General features: G+C 45.4%; 1 protein-coding gene across 3 annotated transcripts in view; it reads right to left on the bottom strand.

Moving 5' to 3' along the window:
- Nucleotides 1–11319, bottom strand: part of HOOK1 (hook microtubule tethering protein 1) — a 54888-nt gene extending 43569 nt beyond the window's left edge. Inside the window, exon 1 of one of the 3 annotated variants that reach the window (XM_075936094.2) lies at nucleotides 11297–11319. Coding sequence is in view for 1 of the 3 variants with exons in the window: in XM_075936092.2 (XP_075792207.1) it covers nucleotides 11081–11131 (51 nt within the window). In the remaining 2 variants the exon portion in view is untranslated. The other 2 variants (XM_075936092.2, XM_075936093.2) reach the window with 2 other exon arrangements.
- Nucleotides 11320–13360: the final 2041 nt, after the last annotated feature.

Below are 13360 nucleotides of genomic sequence, written 5' to 3'. Positions count from 1 at the left end.
CCAATAAACTATTCCTGCTCAATTGTTTGACAGAAAAGCATTTAAATGTTCAAATATGCTGATCTAGTGTTTTTCCCATAACAGCGCTACTCCCATTTCTGATTGTAAACTAAATCTGTGAATAACATGAATCTGAGAGGTTGGCGTAACATTTACTTTTCTTAAAATTTTGTGCCATGCCTTTCACTTTGGAGGTTTAAAACCCTCAACAAAAATTCTCTTAAAATAATAATAAGGCAGACAGCAAGAGAAAAATTCTAATTTCAAACAATACCAATTCAATCTTTCACAAAAGTGTATGTTAATATAAATACTTCCCTCCCTTAAGACCTTTAAGATTATTGGTAAAAATAAAAATCACAAAAAAGCAGATGGAAATGTGTATCTTGGGGTGGGAAAAACATAGACATAGAATATTTATCACATTCTACAGTCATTCTTAGTTTTCATATTCTTAATGTGCAAATATTGCACATTGGAAATACACTTTCTTGAAACATGGGAGATTCCAAAGTCATCCTAACATTCTGAATTCCATATCAAACAATTAAAAGGCATGGAAATCTTCTTCAATAGATACCACTTTGAAATTTTTACCAAGAGCTGGAATACAAGACCAGGAGAAATACAGACAATGAACACTTGACATTCCTAATGGTTGCATATGAAGAAGCTTTTCCCATTTAGTCTCTCATAGCTGAATTAGGGATGCTAACTTTTGATTAATCAGCTAATCTAGCAGACAACAGAATTTCCATCGACTATTCGATTAGTTGATAAAGGCATAGGGGGGGTGCTCACTATCCCCACTGCGCCTCTGCCATTTAAATGTAGTAGATGGGTGGCTCTTACTACATTTAAAAGGCAGAGGCGCAGCGGGGAAACCTTTTTGATGCCAGGGACTGGCAAACCCATTCACTAACTTTTGGTGGACTGGTAACATTTTATTTGCATATTCATTATGCAAATATGTACATAAAGTGTTGAAAGTCCACCAAAAGCCCAGCCTCCAAAGCCAGCTCTAACTCCTAGAACCCCCCACCCCTTCACTAACCCTAAGCCACTGACCCGAGTCCCCAGCACCCAATGCCCCCAGTGCCAGCCCCCTGCACCCTTAGAGCTCCCCACACCGCCAAACCCCCTAGCACCAGCCTCCTGTTTCCAGAGCCCCACTGAAGCCAACCCCCACAGAGCCTCTCCCAATGCCAGCCTCTAATATAAGCCTCCTCCCCAAAGCCCCCAGTGCCAGCCCTGTCCCTACAGCTCCTCCTCCACTACTAGCTCAGCCTCAAGAGCTCCCTAGTACTAGTCCTGCTCCTGGAGTCCCCAGCATCTGCCCTGCTCCCCTCACATAACCCTGCACTGCTGCCCATGTAGCTGCAGCTCTGGGGCCCAGGGCTGGGGCACTCTCCTGCCCCGCCTCTCAGCCAACCAGTGTCAGTAGGCACTGGAAGGCCCCCCCCCCCCCGCCCAGAACTGGTTGACTCAGAAGCAGTGCAGGACACGCCTCTCCCAACAGTAACAAGAGCGGTGTACTCCAGCTCCAACACCCAGAGCCACCACAGCCTAGCAGCCAGAGTCTGTGGCCCGGCAGTGGGCCACAGCCCAGCGGTTAGAAACCACAGCCGTAAACTATACACAGAAGTTAGCTAGAAGCCATTCAGAGCATTGAGCAAAAGTACTATCTTTGAATCTGTAGCCACAGTAGGAATCCAGAAAGCAGATGATCAAACACTTGGTAGCTGTGGATTTCAATTTATAAAGCTGTAAAGTATGCAAGATCCTGGTTACCTTACAGACCTCTCTACAAATTATATCAAAACTGTTTCAGGAAAGGGTCCTCCATTTAGTAATTTGCTTCTGATATTCATTCTCCAAAGCATGTATTTGAATGCCTTTGGATAATATTGATTCATGCATCTGTTCTCCCATGATTTTGGGGAGGTATGATTATTCAGGTAGGTGTAGTAGGGGGGCTGTTTCAAACTGTGGGAGCATGAGACAACTGTTATGCACTGTGTTTTATAAAATTTTGTCCATGTGCCCAGAACATTAGATTTTGTGTTTAACTTGAAATAAGCAGGCAGAAAATGGGTCAAGCACAAAGAGGGCACAACTGGACTGTTTTACATTAAGAAGTGGTTCACAACTAGACTGTTTTACATTAAGATGTGGTTCTTACCCTACATTGCAATAGGTAGGTAAGCAATAAGTCAACAGTCCCACGTAGCATAAAAAGCAAGTTAGGTAAAGTAACCCTAGAACAGTTGTAAGTGATATAGTCTCAACTAAGGATGTTAAAATGTGTTTAATTAAATAACTGTGTAACCACTAAAAATATCAGCGGTTACATGTGGAGTAGCAGTCGGCTCTGCAGGACTGGGAGCCTGTGTGTAACCATGAAGGTTAATCAGTGAGCCCAGACTCATCAGCTAACTGTAAATGATCACACTTCCACATCTCTAGTCTCAACTTTGTAAGAGAGCAGCCCAACATAAGGATAGACTTACAAGCCTAGGAGTCACACTCGGGCAAGTCTGAATTCAGACCGCCAATGATACTATACTAGGAGAATATAATTTTCAGTGTATGGGCATTCACACCTAAAGATTGCTATGCAAATCAATGTGCCATACCACTTCACTTCTATAAAGATCTTCAGCCTCTTGTTTAAGTAGGTAAACAAGACCTTGGTGAACCTTCTGACACAAGAGTGCTATTTTATCCATGCTGATATTTCCTGGAATAGAAGTAGCTCATTAGGATTAAGAGGAAAGACACATTCACCACAAAGAACTTGCTCTTGGTTCCTCTTTGTTGTACAAGGTCACTTTTTGATAGCTATGAGGAACAAACGGATTTTCTTAGTTGCCTATGTTATTATGAGGCTATACTCACTTTTGCCTGAGAGGATTTTTGTGTCAAGTATTTCATTTGACTTTGCTTATAGGTATGCTAATATAAATGTAGTTTAGTTTAGCCTAAAGGGAAGCCAACTTCTGCATGTTTTAACTCATTATTGCTGGCAATGGTAATATGAAATTAAATAGCAAGGGTTTTAATATTATACAGGTCTGAATAATTTTCCTAGATTTACAGACTGATTTTGGATTCCTGAAGACAATGGAGATTTGCAATTGGCTTCAGTGGAAGCAGGATAGCATCCTTCATTACTTACAGTAGAATAATTTATAGAAAAGTGATATGAATGTAGATAAACTGATATTGTGAAGAGAAATATATACTGGCAAAATTCTATCCCCCAACCCATGGGAGTCATAAAGGCACTGCAGTCCATAGGCAATCAGACTGTTGCAAGTTATAACATGCAGGAATAGCTCTCACTTGTTCTGGGGCACATTTCAGCACCCAGTATAAGCCCAGAATCAAATGTAAATTACCTCTGCTTCCCACTCCATTGGGTGGGGCAAAATGTATCTGCCTCAGAAGCTGCCTTATTGGGCTGCTGCATTGCATATGCTTGCAAGTACAGGCAGTCCCCGGCTTACGTACAAGATAGGGACTGTAGGTTTGTTCTTAAGTTGAATCTGTATGTAAGTCGGAACTGGCGTCCAGATTCAGCCGCTGCTGAAACTGACCAGTTTCAACAGCGGCTGAATCTGGATGCCAGTTCTGACTTACATACAGATTCAACTTAAGAACCCCACGCGTCCCCAAGTCAGCTGCTGCTGAAACTGATCAGCAGCTGATTGCAGGAAGCCCAGGGCAGAGCAACTCTGCCTTGGGCTTCCTGTAGTCAGTGCTGGTCAGTTTCAGCAGCAGCTAAATCAGGACACCTGGGGCAGAGCAGCTCGGGTGCTGCTGGGTTGGACCAGTAGCACCCAGAGCGGCGCTGCGGGACCAACCGGCAGCACCCCAGCTGCTCTGCCACAGGCGTCCGGAGAAAAGCCTAGTCTGCTGGGGGGCGGGGCGTACTAGCTGCGCCCCCCCGACCCCAGCAGACCAGGAAGACACCGGCGGCGGACCGAGACGCACCGCGGTCCCGCCGCCTGGGTCCTCCGCGGCTTTGCTCCCAGTCTCCCTGGTCTGCTGGAGACCAGCAGACCAGGGAGACTGGGAGCAAAGCCTCTGAGGACGCCGGCAGCGGGACAGCCGCGGGGCGTCTGGGCTGTCCCGCTGCCGGCTTCCCCCGCGGCTTTGCAAAGCCTCGGGGAAGCCGGCAGCGGAGTAGCCCAGGTGCGCCTGGGGTGCCCCGCTGCCCGAGCCCCCCCGCGGCTTTGCGAAGCCGAGGGGAAACCAGCAGCGGAGCAGTCCAGGCGCGCCTGGGCTGCCTCGCTGCCCGAGCCCCCCCGTGGCTTTGTAAAGCCGCGGGGGGGGAGGGGGGGCTCGGGCAGCAAGGCAGCCCAGGCGCGCCTGGACTGCTCCGCTGCCGGCTTCCCCGCGGCTTTGCAAAGCTGCCGGGGGGGGGGGGGGGGGGGGGGAGAGGCTCGGGCAGCGAGGCAGCCCAGGCGCGCCTGGACTGCTCCGCTGCTGGCTTCCCCATGGCTTTGCAAAGCCGCGGGGTGGGGGGGAGCTCGGGCAGCCCAGGCACCCCTGGGCTGCCCGAGCCCCTCCACGGCTTTGCTCTGCGTCTTCCTGGTCTGCAGACCAGGGAGACGCAGAGAAAGCCCCAGAGTACACGGGCGGCAGGACCGCGAGGTCCCGCAGTCTGTGTATTCTGGGGCAGCCCCGTTCGTAACTGTGGATCCAACGTAAGTCGGATCCGCGTAAGTCGGGGACTGCTTGTATGTATTACACATTTTGTGTCATAATTCTTAATGCCTTTTCTTCTAAAATGTTGCATGCTCCACCACTTAAAAAGCCATACATTTTTAAGCAGGACCATACTCATATCTAGTTATCAGATAGGTTTCTAGTTTTTTATGCTTGGATGAATGGAAAAAAACCCTGAATTTCTGTTTGAGGATCCAGGCTGGAGTCTCTCCAGCTGCTACCATAGCTAATTTAGCTGTGAAGACAGGTTCTACAGGTTTAGATTGTGAATAGAAATGTTTACAGATCTTTTTTTAATTACCAGTGGAAGAAAGGAAAGATTAGGGCTATAAGAAAATGATCAAACTAGCATAATTCAACCACTCATACAGGGGAAGTCAACACCTTGAACGTTTATCAGTTCCAAATGGCAGAAACTACAAGCACAGAATATCTTAAAATAAGGAATTCTTCCCTAGAGGCAGCCATTCAACATTCCATAGCGCAGAACATATCTGAATCTTCCTCTGGATACGTGGAGGTCTAAATATGATTTTAAGATTTAAACTCAGAAAGATGGCTTGAATATGATGATCAATCTCATCTGCCAGAATTATTCCATACTTGTAATACCATTCACTAGAATTTGAGAGGATGAAATAGCTCTTCTGGACATCCAAGACTTTTTTCTGATTTGCTTATAAAAGGTAGTAGGAGCACGTACAGGCTGCAATTAGCTTTTTCCTTAGGTACTCACTGTCTCAAGCACATACAACTTTGGGATCACAGGAGTTAAGTTTTATGATTTGCTCAAGAAAACCTTCCAAATGGCATTAGTACACACACTGAACAGATGGGGGAAAAAAGGTTTTGTTATCAGAACTAGGAAATTAGGTTACTAACGATGGGCGTGAATCTGAACCCTTGATGTGAGAGGTAAACACGCTCATAAGTCAACTGTGGGCACATGAGCAGTCCCATTGAGATAATAAAACCACGCGTGTGCAGGGTTGCCAACTTTCTACTCTCACAAAACTGAACAGCCTCACCATGTCCTCTGAGGCCCTACCCCATCCTAACTCTTCTCCAAGGCCTTTGTCCCACACTCACCCCATCCCCCTTCCTTCTGTCTCTCACTCTCCCAACCCTCACTCACTCGCTCATTTTCACTGGGCTGTAGGAGGATGAGGGCTCCAGGTGGGGGTGCAGGCTCTGGGGTGGGGTTGGGGGATGAAGGGTTGCAGGAGAGCAGGTTGTTCCATGCTGGAATTAAAAGGTTCGGAGGGCAGGAGGGGGATTCAGGGCTGGAGAAGGAGGCTGGGGCACGGGAGGGCTTCAGGGTGCAGGCTCCAGGCAGTGCTTACTTCAAGCAGCTCCCAGAAGCAGCAGCACATCCCCTTCTGTCTCCCAGGCAGAGGTGTAGTTAGATGGCTCTGTGTACTGCCCCCTCTGCAGCTCCCATGGGCTGCAGTTCCTAGCCAATGGGAACTGCAGAGCTGTGGCTTGGGTCAGGAACAGTGCGCAGAGCCCCTTGGCTGCCACTATACCGTTGTGCTGGGGCGGGACGGGGGAGGGGGACATTGCTTCTGGGAATCACATGGAGATAGGTATGCAGGGAGCCTACCTTCACCCCTATGTGCTGCCAACCGGACACTTAATGGCGCACTTGATGGTGATGAGATCCACTAGGTTTCCTTTTCGACTGGGCATTCTAGTTGAAGACTGGACACCTGGCAATCCTACACATGTGTCTGAAGTGAAGTTTGTGTCATTGCAAGACTGAGGTGTAACTAAAGCTTGGACATTTTAAGAGGCACAACAGTTCATTGGATATACATTTGCCAAGTTACTAAAAAATAGGCAAATTCTGCTGTTATTCTGGTGTAAGTCTAAAAATAACTATGTAAAATCATAATTTGGCCACATGCATTGCCTGATAAAAAAGGTACAAAGACAAAGGAAATTCAAGAGAAGCAACTGCTTTAGTATGTTACGACTCAATCTAGACACAATCATTCCAGGTACTTCAATACATTACACACTGACACAGCTGTCCATGACACAGCCTACTCTAAAGACAGTTTCTCTCAGAAGGCTGCTGCAGGTATTGTTTGCATTCTTATCTTTATCTCAGTAAAAAGTATTATGATTTCCAATATGAAGGGAATAAAGGATCTCCTTCTGGGGTCAAAATTCAGAAAATCTAAGTTTGAGGATTATTGTAAAAGTAATAGTGTTAAGCTACAGAAATTCAGTTTCTCCTGTCCGTGTATCTATTTTTCTTAAATTTGGCTCACCTAACTTTTCTATATTTGAAAATACAGTATTCCATGACACAGCAGACTGAAGAACATATTGTCTAATCCTGTGATGTCTTGAAATATTAAAAAGGCTTCCAATGTGTACAAATATTAGTTAACATGTGTAATTCACATTTTCGCCTCCTGCAATGAAGTATACATATTTTTGCTACAGGAACTTAATCAATAAAATGCATAACCAAAAGGAAGATTATAAATAAAGTGAATATCCCTTTGCAGCACTAATGAGGATACAAACTACCTGAGTTTCTCTCTCATGCCTACCAAGAATAATTGAAACCACTTAATATTACAGATAATTATAGCTTAGAAGTGTCTATTAAATGTTCCTTCAAACACAAAGCATCTTCCTTCACCTCAATGCTATTTTAGAAGAGAATTCTATATGAGGCATAGTTATGGAAAATTAAAGTGGCTAACAACAACATTAAGCTTTCACTAACTCATGAATTACACATCAGTGAAATGAACGACTAGGAAAAAGAAATACAACGCACACCACCACATATTCAGTAATATATACACTTTGCAATAGCAACACAGTTAGAGATCTGAATGTACAGGGTCTGATTCTCGTTTTCATTAAGCCCTCTTTACATTGCTCTAGCAGTTTAAAGGGATCTTTATGTAGAAATAAGCTATAATTATACTTATTATAAAGTCCCTTGCCATGATTAGACCTGTATAAAGCAACCAAGGTATAAAAGAGAGTTAGGCACATAATGTCTAATGCCGTACTAATAAAAATACGTTAGACATCCCCCTTTCAGCACTGAGAAAAAAATTGTGGAATTTGGATATATGTACAAGTTGTTCTTATCTATGTTACAGCCAGGCTTAGAATAGGCTATTTTTATTTGTATAGTAATAGAAAAAACAAACAATGCTAGGATGAAGGAAAAGCAAACTGAGAAGAGATACAGAATATAATTTTTTGTACAACACGCTGAACATTTAAAACACTATGCATGTGCTAGCAGAAGTGGAGTGAAAAATCTATTATATAAGAAATTGAAATCATGTCCCCGTAATAAAAAAAACAAACAAAAAAACTTATACACATATGCATACACACAGTTTGAACTTACTGATGGAAGTAAGAAATGGGGTTCCCCCTTCCTATAAGTACAGCTAAGCCATTCCTGTCAGGTTTTTTTTTATCCCTGCATTTCTAAATTACCTCTTAAGGGTGATTAATTCCCTTCCCCCACTCCCATTTGGCACCCACCAACTGGCTAGTATTTCTGCATCTTCTGGACCAGATAGTCCTGGCATAAACTAACAATTATATGAGTCCTATTGCTAGTTTCTCAGTATTTGGTACAATACAGTTCCACCAAAAATCTTTTGATGAGGTCACTCTGAACCGACAAGTCCTGAATTAGAGAGACAAGAAATCAGCCAAAATATGAGCGAAGTGGAAGGGGAATGTTCAGTTTTGATTAATTAAACTGTTTATTGCACATGCAGCCATGCAAATTTTTCAAAGAGTTTGAAAACTATTATACTAAATATCTTAATATCTTACATTTTTGCTTGTGTCAATTTAAGCTTGCACTTTAAAAAAAATAAAAATTAGACCCACCAGGACATTGGTATCTGAGAACAGTCACGTTTTCCCACTGCTCCAAAACCATTGTTATTGCAAAAATGATTTGATGGTTACAAGCAATGTCACTTGGTTCTTATGCAAACTTCAACATAAGAGCAAGTTTTCTACCTATAATAAGCTTCAGTCCCAGTTAATTTGCTTCCTGATCCAGGAACAAGCATAACAAGCCTTGTGGCTAGGGGAAATTGGTAGATGTGGTATATCTTGACTTTAGTAAGGTTTTTGATACCGTCTCACATGACTCAAACAAACTAAGTACATACAACCAAGAGGAAGTAACTATACAGTGGGTGAATAACTGGCTGGAAAAGAGATAGTTCTCACTGGTTAACAGTCAAGTGAAAGGGCATATCAGATGGGGTCCAACAGGGATCAGTTCTGGGTCTGGTTCTGTTCAGTATCTTCATCAATGATTTAGATAACGGTATAGACAGAGCAAATGTATAAAGTTTGCTGACAATACCAAGCTGGGAGAGGTTGCAGGTGCCTTAAAGGGTATGATTAAAATTCAAAATGATCTGAACAAACGGTCTGAAGTAAATAGGATGATATTCAACAACACAATTGAAAAATACTCCAGTTAGGAAGGAACAATCAGTTGCACATATACAAAATGGGTCTAGGAAGCAGTAAGGCAGAAAGGGATCACAGGGCCACAGTGGATCACAAGCTACATGAGAGTCAATAGTGTAACATAGTTGCAAAAAGAGCAAGCTTCAGTCAGGGATATAGGAGCATGTCACTTTTAAACAAGACATGTAATTTTTCTGCTCTACTTCTGCACTGATTAGGCTCAATCAGAGTATTGTGTTCAGTTCTCGGCACCACATTTCAGGAAAGATGTGGATAAACTGGAAAAAGTCCAAAGAAGAGCAACAAAAAAGATTAAAGGTCTAGAAAACATGACCTATGAGGGAAGATTGAAAGAACTGGGTTTGTTTAGTTTGGAAAAGAGAAGGCTGAAAGGATACATGGAAACTGTTCTCCAGTGCATAAATGGATATTACAAGGAAGAGAGAGAAAAATTGTTTTCCTTATTTTCTGCAGATAGGACAAGAAGCAATGGACTTAAATTACAGAAAGGGCAAATTAGGTTTGACATTAGGAAGAATTTCCTGTCAGTGCAGTTAAGTGCTGGACTAAATTGCTGAGGGAGGTTGTGGAATCTCCATCATTAGAGATTAAGAGCATATTAGACAAACACATATTAGGATAGTCTAAATAATACTTAGACAAACCTACAATCACCACTTTTTAAACAAAGTCACTTGGGAGGAAATTTTATTTTAGAAGGAGCTTTAGCTATAAATGCTTAATTAAAGCACAGAAGAGCACAGTCTTTCATCAGAGGGAAACAGATGGCTTTAAAGTGAATCTGAGAATAAAGGCATCATTCTCCTGATAGAGACACTCAGAGCAGATCAGGTTCTTCAATCACACCTTAATAAACTAGACTGTGGTCTGCTGTTTTAAGAGGTGGAAAGAAAAACCTTAAAATAAAATAGCAAATACAAAATTCTGGATGCCACAGATTAGGTGATACTGGAGTTCAAGCCAAACCTCAAAGCAGGTTAAAGCATAAGAGTAAAGCCTGTCTTTAACATCTGCATTTCCACATCAAAAGCTATGTTTGGGACACATCAAGTCACTTAATTAGCCTCAGTAAGCAGAGTCCTACAATGGACAGGTATTTCTTCTGCTGTGTATACATTATATATACTATCTTGGTTTCTGTTATTTCCACGCCAATTCATCTGATGAAGTGGGTTTTATCCAAGAAAGCTCATGATTGGGGTTGGTTTCTAAAGTGCCACAGGACAACTCCTTGTTTTTAATCCCATTCTTTGGGGGGTTTTAAAAATTGCCCTGTGAAACTAACCAGCGCTGGCGTGGCGATGGTGATGCTCACAAGATTTGGGGGCTTGCTTAGACTGGCCACTTAGTCAAAGCACGAGCCTCTTCACCTTTTTTTGGCTTGAGAACGAGCTCGGCGCTAGTATTTCCAGCTTCTATCACATTACAAAAAGCACAGGCTCGTAAAGCAAGCGCTCGGCCGGTGGGTTGGGGCAGGCGGTGGGCGCACTCCCCAGGGCGGGTCCGGGGAGAGGACCTTCCACAGGGCAGCAGAGGAAGAGGGCATTGCCTAGGAGGCAGAGATCGAACAACGAACGGGGCCCCGGGGAGAGGGACGGGGCTCGGGGGGACACGGGCAGGGCTGCAGCGCGGGGCGTTATACGCGGTATGAGCCCGCGGGCGAGGGGGCCACGCTACAGCGCGGGGGCCGCGCTCCGGGCCCTGACAGGGGCTGCAAGGGAGGGGTACAGGGGGGCAGGTGCACGGGGGGGGGGGCTGTGCCGGGGCACGTTATGCGGGGGGGAGGGGGAGGATCGTTGATACAGGGGAGCGGGCCCCTCCCCGCCCCGCGCTCACTCACCCACAGCATGAGGCTGTCGCAGAGCAGCAGCTCGCTGGGCTTCGCCTCCATGGCGGCGGCGGCGGCCTCCTCCGCGCGCTGGCCGGCGGCTCTCGCTCTCTTGCCGCAGCGCTCGTGCTACGTAACCCGCTCAATGCACTAACCGCACCTACGCCCAACACAATGCGCAGCTTACGTGACAACTCCCTCCCACCCCCGCCTTGCCGGGCTACCTACCTGCCTGCCTGCCCCTGTCACACAAACCACGCCCGCCCACGAGCCGGGGCTTGGATGGGCGTGGGAGCCCGCCAATCAGCGGGAGGGCAGGCGGAGTCGCCTCGCTCCCCCTCCCCCCGCCCCGCCTCCACGCTTTTGCGCCAATCAGAGGCGTGAGGGGGAGGTTCGGCCGGGGAGCGAGCAACGAGGGGGGCGGCGCAAGAGGAAGCGGAAGCGGCTGACACTCTGAGGGCGGGGGGGAGGGACGTGTGGGCGGAAGAGTCCCCCTGGTGGGGAACAACCGTCCCAAGATGGGGCAGCACCAGCGCCCCGCCCGGCTCTCCTGCGCCCCCTGCAGGCCGCCACTTGGAGTTACCAGCTCTCCAGCAGCCAGACTGGGTCAGACCAAAGGTCCAGCTAAACCAGTATCCGGTCTGCCCACAGTGGCCTGGCCAGATGTCCCAGAGGGAGGGGACACAACAAGTAATCATCACTGTGATCCCGCCCCTGTCGCCTGTTTCCAGACAAACAGGCTAGGGCCACTGTTCCTACCAGTCCTGGCTAGTAGCCAATGATGGATCATTCTGACTTCCATGAATGTATCTAGCTCTTTTTTTTAACCCTGTTCAAGTCCTAATCTTCACCATTTCCTCTGGCAAGGAGTTCCACAGGTTGACTTCCTTTTGTTTGTTTTAAATCTGCTACCTATTAATTTCATTTGGTGACCCACAATTCTTATGTTGTGGGAATAAATACATAACTTTCCCTTATTCACTTTTTCCGTACCAGTCATGATTTTATAGAGTTCTATGTATCCTTCTTCCCTCCCTCCTCCTCCCCCCCCCCCCCCACTTAGTCTCCTCTTTTCTAAACTGAAAATCCAAGTCTTTTTAATCTCTCTTCATATGGGACCTGTTCCAAACCCCTCATCATTTTTGTTGCCCTTTTCTGAGCCTTTTCCATTGCCAATATAACTTTTTTGAAACCAGCCGATCACATCTGTACACAGTATTCAAGATGTGAGCTATCCACAATAGCTCCAAGATCTCTCTCTTCAGTAGTTGTAGCTAAATTAGTCCCCATCATATTGTATGTATGGACAGGGCGGCAAGTGGCATTCAGTCTATCCGATCGGGGGAGTTGGCAACCATTGTGCCACTACCAAACCTGTCTCCATCAAAGCACTGTAGTGCATTCCCTGCTCCTATGCCTCTATCTCCTCAACCGCCATACTCCCCCTCCCCACCAGCACCATCACACCATACCCCACTGCTCCATCAGCATCCCCTACCTAGCTATCACCCGAGGTCCTCCATCACGGCCCCCAACCCATCAGATGCCAGTGTACCTCCCGCCCTCACCACCACCCTGTGCGCATAGGCTCCTTCCCCAACACCACGCCCCTACCAACTACAACCTCTGCCACCTCATCAGCATGAATACTGAATACTTTTTACAGACCTAAGAAAGAGCCCTGTATAGCTCAAAAGCTTGTCTCTCTCACCAACACAAGTTGGTCCAATAAAAGATTACTTTACCCAGCTCGTTTCTCACTAAAGTTTTATCAAACATTAGTGCCCATTTATAGGTTAAGATAGGAAGGCACAGAAAACAAGGCTCACATTCTCCAAAAGTGGCCACTGATTTTGGAAACCAAACTGGAGACTCTTGGACATGATTTTCAGAAGCGCTAAAATTCATATAATTCCATTTAATTTCATTAGAAGTTATGTCTACTCAGCATCTCTGAAAATAAGGTCATAAGTGTCAAGTTTGGCAACCAAAATCAAAAGTCCAAACTTTACAAAATTGTCCTAAATTACTCGCTTAAGGTCATGCAGCAAGTTATAGAACAAGGAAATAGAAACAACTTCTGTATGTTATCCACTGGTCTGTATGTTGTGCACAGCTTCCAATAAACTGTGAAGAAAAAAATGGGATAAACTTAATTAAAAGCTGAATCAGGCTGATATAGTTGGAATTTTTAAGAATGGGTGGTTTTACTTTTAGGTTACAGCACTCTTAAGCCATGTCTCTAATTGTCATGCTGAAGACTGATCTTCTGGCATTTGATTTAGAAGGTCT

The sequence above is a fragment of the Pelodiscus sinensis genome, chromosome 9, assembly GCF_052426305.1.
Source record: "Pelodiscus sinensis isolate ZL-2025 chromosome 9, ASM5242630v1, whole genome shotgun sequence".
Taxonomy (NCBI): domain Eukaryota; kingdom Metazoa; phylum Chordata; order Testudines; family Trionychidae; genus Pelodiscus; species Pelodiscus sinensis.
This window is presented reverse-complemented; position numbering and strand designations above follow the sequence as displayed.